The 21,252-nt window shown below is 39.7% G+C and overlaps 1 protein-coding gene across 4 annotated transcripts in view; it reads left to right on the top strand.

Moving 5' to 3' along the window:
- The window catches only part of MACF1 (microtubule actin crosslinking factor 1), a gene marked incomplete at its 5' end in the record, with an annotated part of 341,117 nt that overhangs the window by 280,210 nt on the left and 39,655 nt on the right, over positions 1-21,252 (top strand). For all 4 annotated transcript variants that reach the window (XM_082674679.1, XM_082674680.1, XM_082674678.1 and 1 more), the window contains 13 exons: positions 6,226-6,387; positions 6,561-6,731; positions 7,368-7,534; positions 10,782-10,941; positions 11,287-11,613; positions 12,554-12,638; positions 13,141-13,382; positions 14,410-14,616; positions 15,987-16,106; positions 16,584-16,691; positions 17,640-17,858; positions 19,052-19,255; positions 20,923-21,154. In XM_082674679.1, the coding sequence (XP_082530805.1) occupies positions 6,226-6,387; positions 6,561-6,731; positions 7,368-7,534; positions 10,782-10,941; positions 11,287-11,613; positions 12,554-12,638; positions 13,141-13,382; positions 14,410-14,616; positions 15,987-16,106; positions 16,584-16,691; positions 17,640-17,858; positions 19,052-19,255; positions 20,923-21,154 (2,404 nt within the window). The remainder of the gene's footprint in view (positions 1-6,225; positions 6,388-6,560; positions 6,732-7,367; positions 7,535-10,781; positions 10,942-11,286; positions 11,614-12,553; positions 12,639-13,140; positions 13,383-14,409; positions 14,617-15,986; positions 16,107-16,583; positions 16,692-17,639; positions 17,859-19,051; positions 19,256-20,922; positions 21,155-21,252) is intronic.

Here is a 21,252-nt window from a genome sequence, read left to right as displayed (position 1 = left end):
CTTCCCCTTTCTATCTGTCTATTTATTTATTTATTTATGGCTGCGTTAGGTCTTTGTTGCTGCTCACGGGCTTTCTCTAGTTGCGGCGAGCAGGGGCTACTCTTCATTGTGGTGCGCAGGCTTCTCATTGTGGTGGCTTCTCTTGTTGTGGAGCAGGGGCTCTAGGCGCGCGGGCTTCAGTAATTGTGGCACATGGGCTCAGTAGTTGTGGCTTGCGGGCTCTAGCGCGCAGGCTCAGTAGCTGTGGCGCAGGGGCTTAGTTGCTACACGGCATGTGGGATCTTCCCGGACCAGGGCTCGTGTCTCCTGCATTGCCAGGCGGATTCTTAACCACTGAGCCACCAGGGAAGCCCCCCCACACTTTCCCTTTCGAATAGATATGTTGGTTAGTTGAAAGAATTCACCAAGGCGGGTTGGAGGAAAGCCATATGTAGATGTGTGAATAACAGTTTTTTAATACAAATGTGTGTTTTTAAAAGCCTAATAAGGCACAATAATATTTATGAAAAAGAGACATTTTAGTCATCTTGTCAAACTTTGTATCCTGAAGCAGTCACTTTTCCTTTCCTGGACCTCTTGTTTCTTAATCCATAAAATGAGAATTGGGCTGATGTCCTCCTGGGTCTCTCTTAGCTCCAGGATTTTGAGATTCCTGATGTTAGAAAACAGAATGTGTTGTGAACCCTCTTCCCAGGCTTCCTGTCCTTGAGCATATTCTTGGTCAAAGGATTTTGAAAGTGGCAGCTTTCTGCAGTTCACCGTCCTGTCGTCATTTGGTCGCTGGTAAGCAGTGAAGGAGTTAGAAGTTTAGTCAAATACAGTCAGGGGTTACTGACTGAGGAGATGGTTTTGATTTTACACCATCCCCGGGACCCAAAACAGTGCCTTCTTCATAATATGCCTTCCCTGTTGCGAGTGGATGAATATTAATCTCCTGAATATCCATGGATGCTGCAAGAAAGCTGGGTTCACCCCATTGCAGAACCTTCCAGGGCAGCCTTAGCTGGAGGACCCATTAAACATGCAGCTGCCAGCAATGAAAAATCGTCTTGATTGTAGGCTATAAGCCGTCAACTGTGCCACAGATCCTCCTGCTTAGCCGAGTGGTGGTAGTGTCACCTGGGCTTCACCAGTTATTTTGTAATTAGGCATCCCATCAAATTAGAATGCATCACCTTTCAGATTGAGGGATTTGATTCAGTTTTCTGAGTTTTACTGAATTTGGGATTGACACTAAGATCCCAGCAACCTATCCAAAGTCACCAGCATTCTTGATTATACAGAATATTTCTAGTATAAAGCCTACAGCAATAATCAATGAAATATAGGGATTACATTATAAAGAGCCAGTCACATCTGCATAAAGGAAGAATATTCAGAGAAACCCTTAATATCAGTCTCTGGGATCTCTGTTTCCCCATCTACAAAATGAGTAGGTGGGGCTAGGTAATCTCTAAGGATCCTTCCAGCTACAGGAGGTTGTCATTTTATGAAATATTGCCTGATATAAATGACAGGAGAAGGAAATTGTAGCCCAGCTGTAAAATCTATGATTTAAAATGAACTGCTTTAGATCCTCTGCATGTGTATGTACAAATGTACACATGTATACATGGTTAAAATAGATAAAAGCTTTCCAATTGCAATCGCAAGAAGGTTTGATAGAGGAAGCAAAAGGCCAGAACTTGCTTGCTATTTCTGTAGTGGGATCCTAGGCCCACTAAGAACAATATGTGGTTATTTAAGCCCTCTCCTCATGTTTAGATTTCCTTAGTCTTATTTCCAGTCATTGGTTCAATGGAAGAAAAAAACCTTTTGTATAAAACAGTGGTTCGATAAAATTAAAATTTGCCAAGAAAGTCTCTTTAAGCAAAAACTGGGGAGCCCCGCAACTTCGGTTCAGTGTTTGAATACTCAGCTGATCAGCAGAACTTTTATGGATTTGTTTGCTTTCTCTAACACCATTTCTATGCAAGGATTCATTCATTTACTGGATAAATATTCATTGTGTAGCTACTCTGAGCCAGGCACTGGGGCTTCTGCAGTGAATAGCATCGGCATGGTCCCTGCCCTTGTGGAACTTATACTGTAGTAGGGGAGGCAGACATTAAACAAAAATGACACAAATACATGGTTACAAATGTGGCAAATGCTTTGAATAAAAAATAAAGGTTATGATGAGAAACAATAGGGGTATTTAACTTCAATTGTGGTGTCAGGGAAGGAATTTTAAAACTAAAACCTGAAGGATAAGTTATTTAGTTACTTAGAGAGTCAGAGGGAAGAGCATTCCAGACAAAGGAAATGGTAACTGGGAAGAGCTTGGCATGTTAGAGCTAAAAGAAAGCCAAGTGGCTTGACCACAGTGAGCAAGGGTTCCGGAAGAGTGCCTTGCAGTAAACCTGGAGAGTTAGGAAGGGGCCAGATGATGCAGGGGCTGAGAAAGAAGTCCTCAAAAGGATTTCTACCTTAAGAGCCGTAAGAAGCTATTGAAAGATTTTAAGTAGGGGAGTGAAATGATGTCATTTACGTTTTTTAAAAGATGGCTCTCAGCTTAAAGATAGAGAAAACTGGTTCACACTGACAGTAAACATTCTCAACATTATCCGGGGTTTATAATTCTCAGATTTCTTTTGTCTTATATTTGTTAGTTCGTATTATGATTATTGACATGGAATACAGAAAACACAGAGTGGTTTGCAACTTAAAAAAAAAAATCACACTGGCTACTGTGTTTAGAGTGGATTGCAGGGGATCAAGGACAGAGTAAACAAGCCTGCTAGATTACTGCAATTGTCCAGGTGGCTTGGACTAGAGAGATGTCAGTGGATTTGAAGACAATTGGATGGATCTAAGATACAGTTTGGAGGCAGAATCAATAAGACCTGATAATGGCTTTCATATTGGGAGGGAGTGAGGGGGAGTTATCAAAGATGGCTTCTAGTTCTGGTTTGCACAACTGAGTGGATGGGTGTTGGAGGGTGGAGGGAACAAAAAGTACTCATTAAACCGAGAAGGCATCTTGAGACCAAAAAAGGAGGCAGGTAGCTCCATATAATCAATGGATCAGTTTATTATAGGGTAACTTACTGTCAGGGTGAGATTAGACAGACAACAACTCGAAGCATTCGCAGCTGTACTCTGCACCGCCCAGGGGGCCACTGGGGCAATTCTACAGTTAACCTAGGGTCTGGGGTTTATGGGGTGGGGGCAGCAGGTGCTTGGAAACAGGACGTGCATTCCTAAGTCAAGATTTATGAATGGGTACTAGTCTCATGGGCGCCAGGAATATATGTCAGTGAAGGTTTTCATCATTGTTTGGGGACAGAGCATAGGGGCTACTGGGTCCTGATGATTATTAAACAATATCTATTATCTACAAAGCCCGTGACAGCAGAGAAGTGATTTACTGTACGGTACAGTCCTGGGTTGGGTCAGCAAAAGGATGCGAGAAGCTCTAAGGGCCCAAAATGGCGTCAGTTATGCTCACAGCCATACAATGGGGGCGGTAGTAAATTGCTTAGGGAAGAACAGACTTGGGGAAGAGGAAATTAGCAGGTTCGATTTTGGAATGTTTAAGTTCAAGATGCCTGTGATTCATTTGTATGGCAATATTAAGTAGTTGGATATCCAGATTTGAAATTCAAAAGATACTTATAAATTTTAGAGTGATGAGCATTTATCATGGTAAGTATTTAAAGCCGTAGGAATGGATAGAATTGCTTAGAGGAGAGTGTGGAATGAGAAGAGGGCTCAGGACTGACGTGCTACTCTTATCCCTACCCACAAAGGCTAACATTTGGAGATATAGAAGAGGAAGCGGGCAAAGGACATCAAAAAAGGATCAGTCAGGATGAAAACTGGGAGACTGTGGTGTTACCAAAGATAAAAGCATTTGAAGAAGTTCTTTGGGAAGTTTTCTGTTTTATGTCCCTGTTACATCTTACAGCCTTGCAATAATTTTTACTAGTGTTCCGCTCTGGGAAATGTCTGCCAGCACTGGTTAGTTAATAACATGGCACAGTCCCACTGAAATAGTAAGGAGTAGGAATTTAATGTATCCTAAAAGCACTGGTTTTGCACAACAGCTTTATTTGGGAGTTGAGAGAAAAGGAGCAAGTGTTTTCAAATTTACTTTCTTTAACATTCTGTTCACTGGTGTTCAGTATAAATATTTAAACAGTACTTAGTATCTAGAGGCACTTTCATATATTTTTTAACTTCTGGGGAAAAAAATGAGACAAATACCCATTCCCTGTCAACTTAATCCATAGAGTGGGCATGGGAAATGAAGTAACCTCTAATGCTTCTATGTGAAATCTTCACGAACAAAGTAAATCCAAATTTTAAGAAAAGAATTCGCTGTGTTATATGAAAGAGATTGTTAAGCTATTAAAATTTTATTTTTGCTTTTCTGTGTCATTTACATTGCTAGCCCATAGAGCTTCTTGCCAGGAGAGGAGGTATTCTCTGTGTTGCCCAATATATTAGGCCCTAGCCACACGTGGCTGTTGACCCGATGAAATGTGGCTAGTGTGGTTGAGGAACTGAATTTCTAGTTAAAGAGCCACAAGTAGCTGTTGGCTACCATATTGGCACAACAGAGAAAAAATTAAATGTCAGTCATAGCATGAGACAGGATTTAATTACTGAGTAAAAGGGGGCTCTTCAGTGTGGACTTGACATCTTCTCTCTGTACCTTAGGCATTTCTGCTTTCTTTGCCTTTCCAACCCCTGCCCCACAGCCGTTTTGTTGCACTCAAGCAGCTTAAGCCGTGGGAGTTGTTTTTCCCCCCTCTGCTCTGATTTTTCTGCAGTGAAAACATCTTTAACACAAAATAGAATCATAGCACTTGCTTTCTCTGGGAACCATTCTGTCGGAGTAACAGTCATTTTTAACTGAACTGCCTTGTAGTGTTGCCTAACAAAATATGGTGTAGTCGGATTATAGTGTAAAATGAAGCCCACTGGTGAGTACCTGTATAACCTTCCTTTTTCAGTGTTCCCTGGAGCCTTTCCTCCCTGGTGACTCACTTGTTCAGCCACAGACCACTCTTGCTAGAATCACTTTCCTAATCCTAGTGTGATCTGTGGTCTCACATAGGCCAAAACTAGTCTTACCCAAACTTATAATTTTCTTTCACATTTATTTTTGTCCTCTTCGATTTTCTGTCATTCTTTGGCTTTAATTGGCTCACCTGTCTTACTGAAACTGAAGGAACTTTTTATGGAAGAGAAAAGAATGGAAATAGATCGAGACTAGTGGAAATATGGCTCATTTTATCCTCTGATAATTGAGAGAAATCTGATCTTAGGGACAAATATTTATCTCATTCTTTTCCTTAATACCATTAGAGTGGCAAAAGTACTGTTCTCTTGTGACTCTTTGTTTCCTTTTAGAAAGTTCCAAGTAATAATGGACCTTGACTGCATTAGAAAGAAACATTCACATGGCTTGTTATACTTGTTCATATTGTTTTAAAATTCCATTGTTTCATGGTGAACATGGATATATAGTATCATTATTTTAAAAATATTTTATGTATACCTGCATCTTACTCAGAGTAGGTGCCTGAAGTTGTTAAGGACATCTCCCAGTATTACTGGCCCATTTCCCTTTGTAATCAGAAGAATACTATTTCAAGATTATTGGCTGTGTGTGGTCTGTGGCCTTGGAACAGAATGGAGTTAAATAGCCACAGGGGGATTAAGCTATGAGGTTGGTGTTCTTCACACCATTAATATGTTTTGGCTAATTGAGTTATTAGTCCAAGTCAGAGAAGAGCCTTGCATGTATCAGTGGTCAATTAAAGCTATTCCCCAAGATATTCTTAATCTTAAATACTAGTCAGTCTTCCCTTTTAGGACTGATATGCATCACACTTTCATGATATCTTGAGGCTGGTGCTGCTTTTATTCTCTATAGCTTTTTGCATTAAAAATTAAGAAGATTAAAAAACGAACAAAGACAAACCATGAGTCATTGAGTTAAATGCCTAAGTAGTGTTGTAACTCTCTGTAATTACTTGTCCATAAGAGAATGTATGTATTGAAATATGAAACCACGTTTCCTTGATCCTTTCCTGTACAAATGGCTTGTTTTCTCTTGTTATTCCTGGCCGTCCCTTGTTAAATCATAAATCTCCCAAGAATAACCAGTCGCTGTGTGGTGTAGAGGATCTCATTGCCTTTAGATTAAATCTTCTTTGGCTTACAATTATCTAGATGTTTCAGAAAGAACAGGTGGATCCTCTTCAGATGAAACTACAGCAGGTGAATGGACTCGGCCAGGGTTTGATCCAGAGTGCCGGAAAAAACTGTGATGTGCAGGGTTTGGAACATGACATGGAAGAGATCAACGCTCGGTGGAACACATTGAATAAAAAGGTGAGTATACTGGGGATGGAGGGCAGAGAAAAGAGACATTGCAATCTCTGGTTTCCCTGGCACCTGAATGCAAATAAAAATTTGCAGTTCCAGTCTGTAGTTACAAAAAGGGGTGAGTAGTCATTTAAAAGCTCTCTCCTTTCTCGTAATGAACCTCCATGTCTGTGATACAGGTTGCACAAAGAATCGCACAACTCCAGGAGGCTTTGTTGCATTGTGGGAAGTTCCAAGATGCCTTGGAGCCATTGCTCAGCTGGTTGGCAGACACTGAGGAGCTCATAGCCAATCAGAAACCCCCATCTGCTGAGTATAAAGTGGTGAAAGCACAGATCCAAGAACAGAAGGTAAGTGAGAATGTTGGGGCAGTGAACTGTAACAGCCGTAGGGAATGACAGACAACACATTTGCTTATGGTTTCAGGAGCATATTCAGGAGTTTTAGTAGAATCCTAACCTACCTTGTGTGATCCAGAAAAGAAAGACAGAAATTGATTTTCATCATCTTACTTTATAATCTCCTAGATTACCATGACATGTATTGAACTGAACCATTTTGCTTGTTCACTTATCCTATTTCAGTGTTTCAGTCACCACTTTATCTTAAGAGGTTTTTAGTGCTTTTTGGGTCAGCAGTATTTAAATAATGTATATCATGTATAAGGTTTTATCTATATATGTATATATTTTTGGTTTAATTTCCATTTCAGTGCCTTTTTCTCCCGGTTCAAACTAAGTTCCCTATCAGTCACATAATGGTAGTCACTGCTCCATTTAAAACCCTAAGTGTATGAAAAGTTTATATGGGTGGTAGGAATTATATCTCATATTTTTGCCTTAGGATGGAAAAAAAAAAACCTTCATTATTCAATTAAACTTAGGGCTCAGTGGGGTGAGGTTTTGGATTTTGTTTGTTTTCCTTGTTTCAGATTTTAAAGTGACCCCATGTTATCACTTTTCATTCCTTTTAAACATGTACATCAGTTGCTCCAGCGGCTCCTAGATGATCGAAAGGCCACAGTAGACATGCTTCAAGCAGAAGGAGGCAGAATAGCCCAGGCAGCTGAGCGGGCTGATAGAGAGAAGATCACTGGGCAGTTGGAGAGTCTTGAAACTAGATGGACAGGACTACTCAGCAAGGCAGCAGCCAGGTAAAGCCATTGGGGTTTTGAGGAATATAGGTCCGAGGCGGTTTCTGACTTGTATCACTGAGGTGCTCTAAAAGCCCCTGGATGATTCATACAGTGCTTTGGTAGGTGTTTAACGGCTTTTGTCTTGAAGAGAGATAAGTTTTTAGAGGTGATCCTCATAACCAGAGTAACTCAGGAAATGAGCCTCAGCTACTCCATAAATTTCTGAGACCTGGAAGACTCATTGCTCTTTGGTGGTGTTCTGTTGCAGTATAATCTTGGTTCCAAACAGCAGACGCAGACTCCTACAATCCAGCCAAGTTATTTTCTGAGTTTTGGAAACAGATTTTTTCCATTCATATTTATAAATAATGTTTTCGATACTTGGAATTGAAATTTGTCATGTTCTTTTCTGTTAGCTTATCCTAATATTAGATGTTCTTACATCTAGGAGCTAGTCTGTGGTTCTGTTAGATGAGCATTCAAGAGATGCATGGACTTCCTTCACTAAATGGCCACGAGACAGGCAGTATACTTTTCTTCTCCAAGGAAGTGCTTTCTCTTTCCATAGCTATAAGTTAGCCCAGTGTCACTTGAGCTTTTAATAAGTCACACCATGTCTTCACTTTTAGCTTATACTGTTCTCAGTTTTAAAAATAAATGATAACTAATCAGAAATCAGTATGAGAGTTGTAGAGCTGATCATGTATTATCTAGGTAGCCATGGGCCCTCTTCAGATAACCTTCTCTTCAGTCTCTTTACTTCTACCCATCCATGGCTTGCTTATTTCTTATCTGAGCTACAAAGTATTTGCTTGCTCCACGTTAGTGGGAGAAACAAATGAAAGAATTCAACTTACTTTCATTTCCAAATTGCACCACTTTTCTTCTGTCTCTCCATCCATTTCCACTAATAGCACCATTAACCTTCCAGTTTCCTAGGCTTAAAACCTCAACCTCATTTTTTACCCTTTTTTCCCCCCTGCTTTGTGTCCCATATCTATCAGGATGCTAAATTCTGTCCATTTCACTTCTACAGTGTCTTTCCTTTCTGTCCATTTCTCTAATTCCCACTCGCCTCAGTTCATGACTTACAAACTCTCACTTGAGCTAGTTCCCATGAGGTGGCTCACCTGATCATCACTCTACTGCTGCTTACCCTCAGGCCTTCCCCTCTTTGCACGCTCAGAGACATTTAATGACTCCTTGTTGCCTATAAAATAAAGTCTCTTTAATCCAACATTCAAAGCCCTCTACTGTTTGGCCCTAACCTACCTTTCTTAGTTTCCACTGTTCTCATTCCTTGTGGGCACAGTAAACCGTATTCGGTTCTTCAGTATCTTCTGTCAGTTCCCTAATTCTGTCTTTGCTGGTGGTGTTGTATCTTCCATGAAATACTTCTATTCATCTCCCCTGCTTTTATGAAGGTTTTCTTTATTCCCCAGGCATAGAACAATTTCAGTTTCATCTTAACTGCCATAACTCATCATCTGTACCTTGTATTATGGTCATTATTTTATGTACTTATCTCCTAGATCCTTAAGCTCACTAAAGTCATGGTTTGTTCCTAATGTATCTTTTTATGACTCTTTCCTTCTACCCTACTTGCTTCCATCCTCCTAGTCTAACACAGTTTCTGAGCCAATATTTTAAAGAGAAATACCAAGAGCAGTGTCATTTGTTGTAGACATCCTAAAGACTTTTGTTTAGATTCTTTAATACTGGTTTTTCGATGCCTCTAAATTATTTTAGCTCTTCTCTTTGCTACCCCAAATCCTATTACATTGATTTCTTCAAACTTTCAGATTCCAAAATCAGAGGTGAGTAAGAAAGACATAGAAATTAGGGGCAATTTTTTTAAGAATGAAATTTTTTAAATTTAGAATTTAAAAAAGAACAGGTACATATATATGTATAACTGAATCACTTTGTTGTACACCTGAAACTAACACAACATTGTTACTCAACTATACTCCAGTATAAAATGTAGTATTTTATTCTTTTTTAAAAAAAGAATAAAATTTATAAGCAGGTCATTAACCAATTAAAGTAACCCACCAAGCAATATTTTAAAACTGAAATTCTTGATTAATAATATTTAAGATTATATGTTTTAGTTGTATTATTAATTCAAGATGTATTTTGCAAGTGGACATAAACTAAGAAAGGAAGTTCTGTACTTTATATTGACATTTAAAAATAGCATCTAGAAATATTTTTTCTTTATACTCGAGCATAATTAAATTTCCAGATAATTAAGATGGCAGATCTTTATATTAAATCATTTCTTATTAAGATAAGTTTGTCCAGAGTAGGTGTTCAGTGAAGGTTTTCTGAAATAAAAGTCACATGCTTCCAGGGTCTTTTCAGATGACATAGCACTGAGTCTGTTTTTAATGCTCCAGCGTCATCGTCATGGCCTTTGATTGTTAATCTGTGTGCTCATACAGTTCTGCAGTGGTTTTTCTGTCTGTTGCTTATTAGGCTGCCTCCAGCATTCAGGCTTCCTCTCTCCTTTTGTAATTTGCTGATTTTAATCTGCAGGGTATTTGAAATCCAAGCTAAGTGTGGATGTTACATTAAATAAGATTCCAGATTTAAGATTCCATTTATAAAGTCCATAGATCTTTTGGCTGCTGTTTGCCTTGGCAAATTCAGCTAGTTTGAGGTCATTTTTTGCCTTGAATCAGAATTCAAAGTTATGCTCTGGGGCTTGAAATTACTAGAAGCCTGACTGGATTGGGGGAGATAGGAAGGGGGGGTTCTCATTCATAGCTTGGTCTGCCTTTGCTCTTCAAATGCTCTCTCTTCTCTTCACTCACAAGTGAAGGTAGCAGTGATGGGGAAAGAGAAATGAAAACTGATGTTTTTTTTTTACACCTTTAAACTTTATTTTGGTCACCTGTACAGAGGATGCATGTGCCACATCCAGTAGGAGACAGAGTAGTAGAAGGTCTGATTATAATCCTCATTGTACTATTGCTACCCAGTGGGCGACCTGGACAGATCTTTCTTTAAGCCTTCAGGGTTGTTTTTCTCTTTTGTAATAGTGGGATAATTCTGCCTACCTTACAAGGGCATGACAGAATCAAAATAAGGTACTGCTTATGAAAGCCTTTAAAACAGCAAAGTACTGTTTATGTGTGTTCTGTTTACTATTGATATTTCAAATGTGCCTCATTAAGGTTGGTCTTTTACTGAATATAGTACTATTATCAGTCTTAATGTGACTTTTTGCCTGAGCAGCTTGTTCTATATATTTGTGTAGGCAAAAACAGCTGGAAGATATCCTGGTTCTGGCCAAACAATTCCATGAGACAGCTGAGCCTATTTCTGACTTCTTATCTGTCACAGAGAAGAAGCTCGCTAACTCAGAACCTGTTGGCACTCAGACTGCCAAAATACAGCAGCAGATTGTTCGGCACAAGGTAAGAAGTAGTTATGGTAAATGAAAACACAGAACTGGAACCAGAAATCCTAGAAAACTGCCTGCAGCATTCTATAAGATGTGTTTTGTGGGGGGTTTTTAATAAGTTTAATTTAAAATATGGTCCAGTTATTAATTGGACTAGTCACATTCTTGAAGTAAAAATAGAAATGGCCTAATAGGCTGCTATCAGGAGAAACAGCTTTTGTTCTCTGTTTCTATGTTATTTTTGCCCTTCAGTAGGTGAACTCTTATATTATTATTATATCATTTGTGATTCATTGTTTCATGTCTACTTTTCATTTATTTTGTTTCTGTTATTCATTTTTTCCATCTGGATTTCCAGGCTCTGGAGGAAGAAATAGAAAGCCATGCAACAGATGTGCACCAGGCAGTCAAAATTGGGCAGTCCCTCTCCTCCCTGACATGTTCTGCAGAGCAGGGTGTACTGTCTGAAAAGCTAGACTCATTGCAGGCCCGATTCAGTGAGATTCAAGACCGGTGCTGTCGGAAAGCAGCCCTGCTTGAACAAGCACTGTCTAACGCTAGGCTGTTCGGGGAGGATGAGGTGGAGGTGCTCAACTGGCTGGCTGAGGTTGAGGACAAGCTCAGTTCAGTGTTCGTAAAGGATTACAGACAGGATGTCCTGCAGAAGCAGCATGCTGACCACCTGGTATTCGTGTTTTCCATTCTTATTATGTTACTAAGTTATTTTGTAATTTTGATTCATGTTTCTCTTCATTTCTCTCTCTTTTTTTAAATTCCAAACATTTCAACTTTATTTTATACACAAGTGCATAGTTACAGACTGGACTAATCTATTTTTTGATGATTTACATGGAAATACTTGTACTTAACAGACCGAATCAATAATCCTAGAAGATGATCCAGAATGTAATCGGGCCATCTCAATTCCAACTCATGTTTTACATCATCAAGGAATTATCATTCAGTTTCCACTTGAGCAGTTATGTGAAAGAATGTTCTGTAACAAAACCAGATTACCTAAATAGTAGTGCCTAGGGTTTTTTAATGGTTCTAGAATTTATATACTCAAATTCCAGGGATTCTGTGTGATCTGAGTAGAAACAACAATTTGCCCCTTTTTGTTTTCGTTTTTGTGACATTTCCTTGGGGATGGTAAAAATCAGCAAAGCAGTTTTTGGGTTTTAATAATCTTAGGTTCTTCTGCTTCGTTGACTTCAGATATTGAGAGTTTTTAACCAGGATCCTGATTTAAGTCAGCCCGTTCTTGCTGACTTTCTTCTGTTGAACTTTCCGCCTTATTCTTTATTTTGGACATAGTAGACATTTTTGCTGAATTCTACTTCTACCTTTCTTGGGTTCACGTTTGGTACCAATAGATTAGTAAAGTGGATTTAGTCCTAAATCTCTTCTCATCAAAGGAAAGTTTGCCTATAAGTAGCTGATTTCATTGTTTTGAGTAATTAAAGAAGGGGGTAACCAAAGAGAAAATGAAGGAATCAAATATCTCATGTTTAAACTAAACTGGTATTGATCTCTTTACTTTAAATTTGGTCTCTTAAAGGGGTCACATTTCTTTCCCTTTGTTGTGCCATAGTTTTAGGATTAATGGTATTCTTTCCTTTCAGGCTTTAAATGAAGAAATTGTTAATAGAAAGAAGAATGTAGATCAAGCTATTAAAAACGGCCAGGCTCTTCTAAAACAAACCACAGGTACTTTGAAAAGTGCATCTCTTAGCACCTCTGTGGTCCCACAGACAATTACATCAGCACCCTACAGTAGCCACTTCTCTTTGCAGATAGGAGGAGCTTAGTACTCACTAAGATTGTATTACCACGTGCTCCCAGGTGACGGGCAGCTTGGGTTCCTATTTCCTGCTCAATTTTTGAAAACTAAAACACTGTTGTCTCAGATCTGGTTATAGATGAAGGCTCCCCCTCTCCTCCAATATGGTGAATGCCAGCATTTACTGAAAGGTGCTGAGAATGTGTAGGAACACCTGCAGTCAAACTCAGATCTTAATAATCTCAGAAGTCACTTCTTCTATTGATTGAAGGTGTATTTCCCACCTCCCTTAGTGTGGGATGCTAGGTGAAACCACTGCCATAGGGAGAGAGCATCTATAGAAGTTGAGCTCTGATTTGAAGAAAGGGAGGTTAAGAGGGCTCCCTCATATCCTATTAAATGTGAATAATTGTGTGCTGTCTCCCACAGGTGAAGAGGTATTGCTTATCCAAGAGAAACTGGATGGCATAAAGACTCGCTATGCAGACATCACACTCACTAGCTCCAAGGCCCTCAGAACCTTAGAGCAAGCTCGGCAGCTGGCCGCCAAGTTCCAGTCCACGTATGAGGAACTGACCTGGTGGCTGAGGGGAGTGGAGGAGGAGCTGGCAGCCAGTGGAGGACAGTCTCCCACAGGGGAGCAAATACCCCAGTTTCAGCAAAGGCAGAAGGTGAGCTGTCATTTCACACTGTAAAGGGAAAAAATTTTTCCTCTTAGAATCCTTAAGTTCTCTTAGAATTCTCTTAGAATCCTTAAATTCTTGTGTTTAATACCAACTATCTATACCTTAAATGTAAACCAGAAATTTCTGCCTGCCTTGTTTTTCGTTTATTCTTGGAAAATAAAATTTGATATACAGACCTATATAAAGCACTTGTTATGGTTCTGAAGAAGAAAAAAGATTGTCTCAAAACCCTAGGAAGGGCTTCCCTGATGGCGCAGTGGTTAAGAATCCACCTGCCAATGCAGGGGACATGGGTTCGAGCCCCGGTCCCAGAAGATCCCACATGCCGCGGAGCAGCTAAGCCCACAACTACTGAGCCTGCGAGCCACAACTACTGAAGCTCGCGCACCTAGAGCCCGTGCTCTGCAACAAGAGAAGCCACCGCAGTGAGAAGCCCGCACACTACAACAAAGAGTAGCCCCCGCTCGCTGCAACTAGAGAAAGCCTGCGCACAGCAATGAAGACCCAACGCAGCCAAAAATAAATAAAATTGTTTTAAAAAACTGTTAAAAAACCGTAAGAAGCTTGCTTTATATGCAACATTTTAGAATTTACTGTCATAGTTCATTCTCTAAAAGAGTACTTCATGGTTATGTTTGATTCTCCTGCAGGATCTAGTGCAGTTCTAGATGTGCAGAAATACTGTGTAGGTATTTGTTGAGGTAAATACCTATGATTAAAGCATTATTTATCATTTCTACTGAAGTAAGGAGAAAAAAAGCAAAAAGCACCATTCATGTTACCCAGAGACAGTCTGGCTGGAGAAGTCTTGCAGACAGTTCTAAGCGGCTAAGCCTAAAGTCAGGCTGTGGAGTGATTGAAAAATCTGAGACAAGAAAAAAAATAAATAAGTGAAGGAAGGAGGTCAGAGCCCTGCTGGGATGTGTGGTAGAGAGAGCACTTTCCACCCAGCACAGCTGCTAATGTGCTTAATTTAGCAAGGGATGGCCTGAAAACTTTTTTCCCTCTTTAGGAGCTAAAGAAGGAGGTCATGGAGCACAGGCTGGTGTTGGACACAGTGAATGAGGTGAGCCGTGCTCTCTTAGAGCTGGTGCCCTGGAGAGCCAGAGAAGGGCTGGATAAACTTGTGTCTGATGCCAATGAGCAGTACAAGCTGGTCAGTGACACTGTTGGACAAAGGGTGGATGAAATCGATGCTGCTATTCAGAGATCACAACAGGTAATCTTTATAAACACCTCTGCATTAATATTTTAGGCAGCGTGAAGTACAAAACTATGACCCACATAAATACAGGCTCAGGAATAGGAATAAATGAGATCAAGCTAAATCTGATGCAACGAATCATTTCAGTGGTGGGAACTGATTAGGTAAAGGTAAGTGAGGATGGATCTAGGTTTGACCAAAAATACTTGACCCCTTTGAGCAGAAAAGAACTTGGAGAAGAGAGTGTGTGAGCCCTTTCCTTGCTACTGCCCTGCTAAGAGGCAGATGGTGATGGGGGTAGATAATATCTAGATCCGAAAGGTCCAAGTGCATCACAATCTTAGTTTGACATAATCAGCTGTTTTAGCATTAGATGGAAAAGGGGACAGAACCAAGAACTATAATTACTATCAAATATGCTAACCAAAATAGCAGAGCCATCCAAAATAGAACCCTCCCAAGTAAACACAGGTGTCATATTTCCCTCAATCCTTTTTCCTTCCTACTTTCTGGGAAAATTTATTTGCTTTTCTTTGTAGCTGGATATGCACCTATTAATGTGCCATGGTGCAAAAAATAAATTAATATAACATGACTCCTTGAGTTCATAGTGATAAGCAAATGCTTTCTGAACCACAGAGAAGTTTGCTCTGATGCCAAGTGCATTCCTGTTATGTCTTAATTAATATCCCTCATCCTGGCCAGATATTTCAGTGTGAAATTTATCACGCTTGGGAACTCACTTTCCTTTAAGTATTAGTGTAATTCGGCAACGTTGACGAGGAAGAGGTAAAAGATTGAGGGACCTCATTGAACAATGGTCACATAGAACATGTTCTTAGGTTTTGTATTTGTTGATGGCATTGCATACGTTATTGCATTCCATTTAAAGGTTTGGTGTTCTTCTGGGGCCTTAGGGTTCTTCAACTGAGCAAGTACTTCAAGTTAACTTGACTCAGCCGTCTGCCGCCATGGTAGTTTGTATTTAAACACATGACTGCTACTGTTTAGAGCATGGGTAGGAAAGAGGATTGGCAGAAAAAGAGCACAGCCTCAAAAAAGTACTCTCATTAGAAAGTGTATTTCTTTTGAAGAGTCTTGGTTTCCATGGTCGTTTCTAGCTGTAGAACCACTCACTGGGTCCTATAATGTCTTTCTAAAGAAGTTGAAATAAGATCAACTCATATTTGCTGAAGTAGGATCAACTCTAAATTGTCTGCATCTTGATTTGTGATTTTATGAAATTGTCACCAATTTTGACTTTACTTTGTGAGATGTAAACTGTGTTACTGAAAATCTAGGCCTTTCTATGTTGAATAAATTAGAATTCTCAGAAGGAGGACGTTGGCTGTAATATGTCCATTTTTCTTCAATATGTCTGTTAGTATGAGCAAGCTGCTGATGCAGAACTAGCTTGGGTTGCTGAAACAAAACGGAAACTGATGGCGCTGGGTCCAATCCGCTTGGAACAGGACCAGACCACAGCTCAGCTGCAGGTACAGAAGGTAAGTGACGTATTCACTGTGTCCTGAGCTAGAAGAAGCATCAGTCTCTTAAGAGTGACTAGCAGAGAGTTTCTGACTATCCCAAGTAAAGTAGAATGAGTCAGTGTCATGATGGTGGGTAGAGACTAATTATATAAATATTTGGTTAGGATGAGGAAGAGATTTTTTGCTTTGTGAAAAGGATAGAAATAGGCCCATTAATCCAAGAAAGAGTAGTTAGCTGTTTTCTTCCTGGTTTTCAGGAGGGAAGATATTCTTATAAGCTACTAAAAGATAAGCATTGAAGATGTGTGGATAGGCAAAGTGTCAAACTTTATAAGAACAGTTTTTGATGTGGCTTTTTTTTTTTTTTTTGATTTTTTTTTTGATGTGGGTTTTTTAAAGCAAAGAATTTTTCATAGGGTATGTCTAACTTTTCACTAACACAGGCTCGGGCTTCTTATATTTCTTGACTTAACAATAGTTTACTTTTCAAAGGCTTTCTCCATTGACATCATTCGACACAAAGATTCCATGGATGAACTATTCAGTCATCGTGGTGAAATCTTTGGCACATGTGGGGAAGAGCAAAAAGCTATATTACAGGTAAACTACATTTATTTATTCACCATATTGTTCTTATCTTGATCATGGTGAATTAGAAGTACAATTGTGAAATGATAGTTGAAGAAGTTTTTTTTTTCCCTCTATTACTGGTTGTGATAACTTAAGTCCAGCTTGATGTTCTGGGGCATTCAGACTCCTAACCCTGTGTTCACAGATGTCTAAACAGCCGTACTGTATAATGTGAAATACACTGCAAATCCATCTTCTTTATAACAGAGGAATTGCTACTCATCCTCAGTCCATAATGAGTTATCTTTGAGTTACCCTTCCAGGTAGATAGATTTTTCAGAACCGTGTGCAGATATTAATTTCTGCTTCAGGTCCTTCTAAAAAATCATTACCCATTTCTAAAAGAATCGACCAACAGAGTCCATTTGTACACCAGTTTTGTTTTTTATAAAGGGTATGGGTAACCACTGTTTCCTCAGAAGTCTTCATAAATTGAGCTGCTCATCCTAAACATATAAAGCATAAATGCCAGGTTTGTGGAGACTTTTATCAGAGGGAAAAAGACAAATGAAACTTGATGAGCAAATACCCATCTTAGCCCCTGAGAGATTCAGTCAAACTGGCCTATTACAGTAGTGCTGTATCTAAAGTTATAAAAGGTATTCACTAAAAGGTTAATTTTGGTGTGTTGTGCTTGTGCTGTTTTACTGTTTGTGAAACTACTTTCATATTTTAAAAATTATAAAATTATGTATATGTATGATAGAAAAATTCAGTTGAGTATAAAGAAAATAATCACTTGTAAGCTTACTAGATTAATCCATATTTTTTAGCATTTTAGTGTGTATTTCTTTAAACTTTTTAGTGTATATATATATATATATATATATATACACACACCTATATATACTTACATTTTTACTTTAAAGAAGGGTTCATCATGATAATAATGCTTACATTTTTTTTGTTTGTTCACAGGAAAAGACAGAGTCTCTAATACAACAATACGAAGCCATTAGTCTGCTCAATTCAGAGCGTTACGCCCGCCTAGAACGGGCACAGGTCTTGGTGAACCAGTTTTGGGAAACATATGAGGAGCTCAGCCCCTGGATTGAGGAAACTCGGACACTAATAGCACAGTTACCTCCTCCTGCTATTGATCATGAGCAGCTCAGGCAGCAACAAGAGGAAATGAGGGTAAGGAGCATGCCGAGTTTTATTTAATCACAGAACTGAAAATGGGCTCTACGATTTATTCAAAAACAGCCTATTTATTAGTACCTACTGAGTATAAGTAAATGTTATGAAATTAATTCTTAACCAGTTAGAATTTTTTTTGCACAGTAAAAATACATATCTGAATTATTTCCTTTGTCCTTTAATATGAATCAGTTAAAGAATAAGATTATGGGGCTTCCCTGGTGGCACAGTGGTTGAGAGTCCACCTGCCGATGTAGGAGACACAGGTTCGTGCCCCGGTCCGGGAAGATCCCACATGCCGTGGAGCGGCTGGGCCTGTGAGCCATGGCCGCTGAGCCTGCGCATCCGGAGCCTGTGCTCCGCAACGGGAGAGGCCACAGCAGTGAGAGGCCCGTGTACCGCAAAAAAAAAAAAGATTATGGAGATGTCAGGAACCTGGGTATTGCAGAAGTGAACAAAGCACCACGTAAAAATCAAGGGAGTTTAAAATCTTCCCAGTGACAGTGGGGTGTTACTTGGTTGTGGTTGGGTGGCCCTTTCCTTGTGGTTAGGCCCTAGCTGGAGTGAGAGCCTTCACTCAGGAATATCAGAAAGCAATTTGCTGCCTAGAGTTGAGATGAAAGGGAAATTTGTAGACACTTCAACTGATGCTGTTACCATTAAAGGTAGTTTTTTTAATGTTTATTTTATTTGTGGTATATGACTCATGTTTATTGCTATCTCTGTATTCCTGTAAGAGGAAGGATGTAAACTGGAAGTAGCCAGCAGTATAGTCAAGGAGCGGTTGGATTACCAGAAATGTTGCTGTTTGTAGCTGGTCCTGCTTAGTGTCTCCCAGTCTGGGCAGGGAGACAGACATTAAATCGTGCAAACTACAGTAGAGTACAGAGAAGTATTTACGAGTACAGAAGACAGTGGAATACATTTGTATTGGAGGGTGAGAGTGAGAGACGATTTCTGGGAAGCTTCCTGGGTGGCGGAACATGTGAACTGGCTTTTGAAACTGAAGAGAATTAGAGTCAGAGTCCAAGACTTAGATTTTATTCCCTCCATAAACGGTGAGATGTTGGGACTTGCTGGGTTTTAGTAACTCAGTTTGTTCATTTGGTATGAGCTCTGATCAAAGTATTTAAACAAACAAACTGGTATAAGAAGGCTCATTTTATTTTAATCCATATTTCTTTGCATAGCAACTAAGGGAATCCATTGCTGAACACAAACCTCATATCGATAAGCTGCTAAAGATAGGCCCTCAACTAAAGGAGTTAAACCCTGAAGAGGGGGAAATGGTGCAAGAAAAATACCAGAAAGCAGAAAATACATATGCCCAAATTAAAGAGGAGGTGCGCCAGCGGGCCCTGGCTCTGGACGAGGCTATTTCCCAGTCAGCTCAGGTATGTGTGTGTCTTAAACTCATATAACCTTCAACTGTCCTTTAGTCTAAGCAAGAGGCTCTGTATCGGTATGCCCCTATGCTCAGGAATGTCCAGACTAGTATGCTGGTGATACATTATCAGGAGACTGGGAGCCTTTGCCTGTCTGCATTTTTATTCCAGGGAGCATTGGTTATACTGACAACTATAAGAAGGGTGAAATGCATCTTGGCTGGTATATATTGCCTGTTGATTGTTTCCTTGAAAATTTTATATTGTGATAATCCTTTAGCAGGGATGATTTTGGGTAAATTCATCTTGAAGCAACAAATGCCTCAAGAAGTCAAATTCCTATTGGGCCTGTTGCTTTCGAGATTTAGACAGCACATTCGTTTTCCTATTCACGAGGCCACCAGCTAGCTCCTAGTTCAGAGAAAGATGCTTGACTAGGGAGAAGGTAGAGTCAAGGAGAAACAAACCACTAGCAGTGGAGTTTAAAGCATGTAACTACATACTTTCCAACTAATATATTACTGTTATGTCTGGGTAATTTATTCCTATGTTTGGTCAATATTCTTGGTTAATATTTGTACTTACTCAAGTTTTTCCCCCCCACCTTCCGTCCCATCTCTCACTCACATTGTGGAATGTGTTACTTTGTGTTGTTGCTGCCTGCTCCTGTCTTCCCCACATCGTCACATTTCATTGTTGTGTTGACCGCGCCCACCATTACAGATTACAGAGGTAAGGTACCCACCCCCTTGGGATTAGGGTGTTCTTACGAAGCTGAGAATTAAGAGGATTATTTATAAGGAAAATTCCCTTAACGTTAGTGGAATAAATTTTATTAATGCAGTTTATTATGCCAGTTTCATTTGGGGCAGAACCTAGAAGTGAGGGAGTGATGGGAAGGGGTTTTGTTTGTTTACCGTGTTATTTCCTATAGGACATTTAACAGTTGGTAAGCATTATTCTAATCAATGAATCCAGAGTTGGCTTTAGGGGGCAGACTTGTCTGTTGTGCTCCCTTTTGTCCCCTCTCTGCTTCATATTACAAATTAAAATTTTACAATTATAGATATGTTGTTCAAAGTACCAGAAAAGTGGAAAGGGCAGTAGTTCTCTCGGAATAAGGTTAGATTTGGCCTTCCCTAATTATCTTTCATCATGCCGACATTTTAGTTTCTTACTATTACACTGGTGGGTTGTCAAACTGCATGCCATGATACTTTTAAACTCCAAGTCATGTAGCATATTGAGTTCCCCATCCATTTATACAGTTGGTGGAGGGCATCTAACTTCTTGGTCTACTCTGTTGCATGCAACTGTCATCTGAGATGTTGACACACTGACTCTCACTGGTTTCATAGTCTTGTCCCTTTTTCATCACGTTAGTTGGAATTGGGGAAGTATTGTGGCAGCATTAAGGATTTGAGTTGATTTTTCGTATAGTAAGTAATAGCTTTTTGCTTCTTAAACATTTACTTTTTCTGATGGGCCAGCTCTGGTATACTATGCCCAAAACAGTTTTTTAGACAAACCCAACACTTGACAGCCGTGGGGCTAGGCTGAGCATAGGTTTTATCCTAAACAGTAGTAGATTTATACACTAGCCTTAATCCCTAACATTTACCCCAGAAGTGTGACAAAGTACTGCTGTGATGGCTAATGGTCCAATATTTGTTTAGTTCCATGATAAAATTGAGCCCATGTTGGAGACTCTGGAGAATCTTTCCTCTCGCCTGCGTATGCCACCGCTGATCCCTGCTGAAGTAGACAAGATCAGAGAGTGCATCAGTGACAACAAAAGTGCCACCGTGGAGCTGGAAAAACTGCAGCCATCCTTTGAGGCCCTGAAGCGCCGTGGAGAAGAGCTCATTGGGCGATCTCAGGGAGCTGACAAGGATCTGGCTGCAAAAGGTGCTTGATTAAACTAATCATTTTTTAAAAGCCGATAGAATAAATTCTAGGCTGTGGTTACCTCCAGCATCCCACCAGATGTACTTCATTGAATGCAA

The sequence above is a fragment of the Grampus griseus genome (assembly GCF_964374135.1).
Source record: "Grampus griseus genome assembly, chromosome: 1".
NCBI lineage: Eukaryota > Metazoa > Chordata > Mammalia > Artiodactyla > Delphinidae > Grampus > Grampus griseus.
This window is presented reverse-complemented; position numbering and strand designations above follow the sequence as displayed.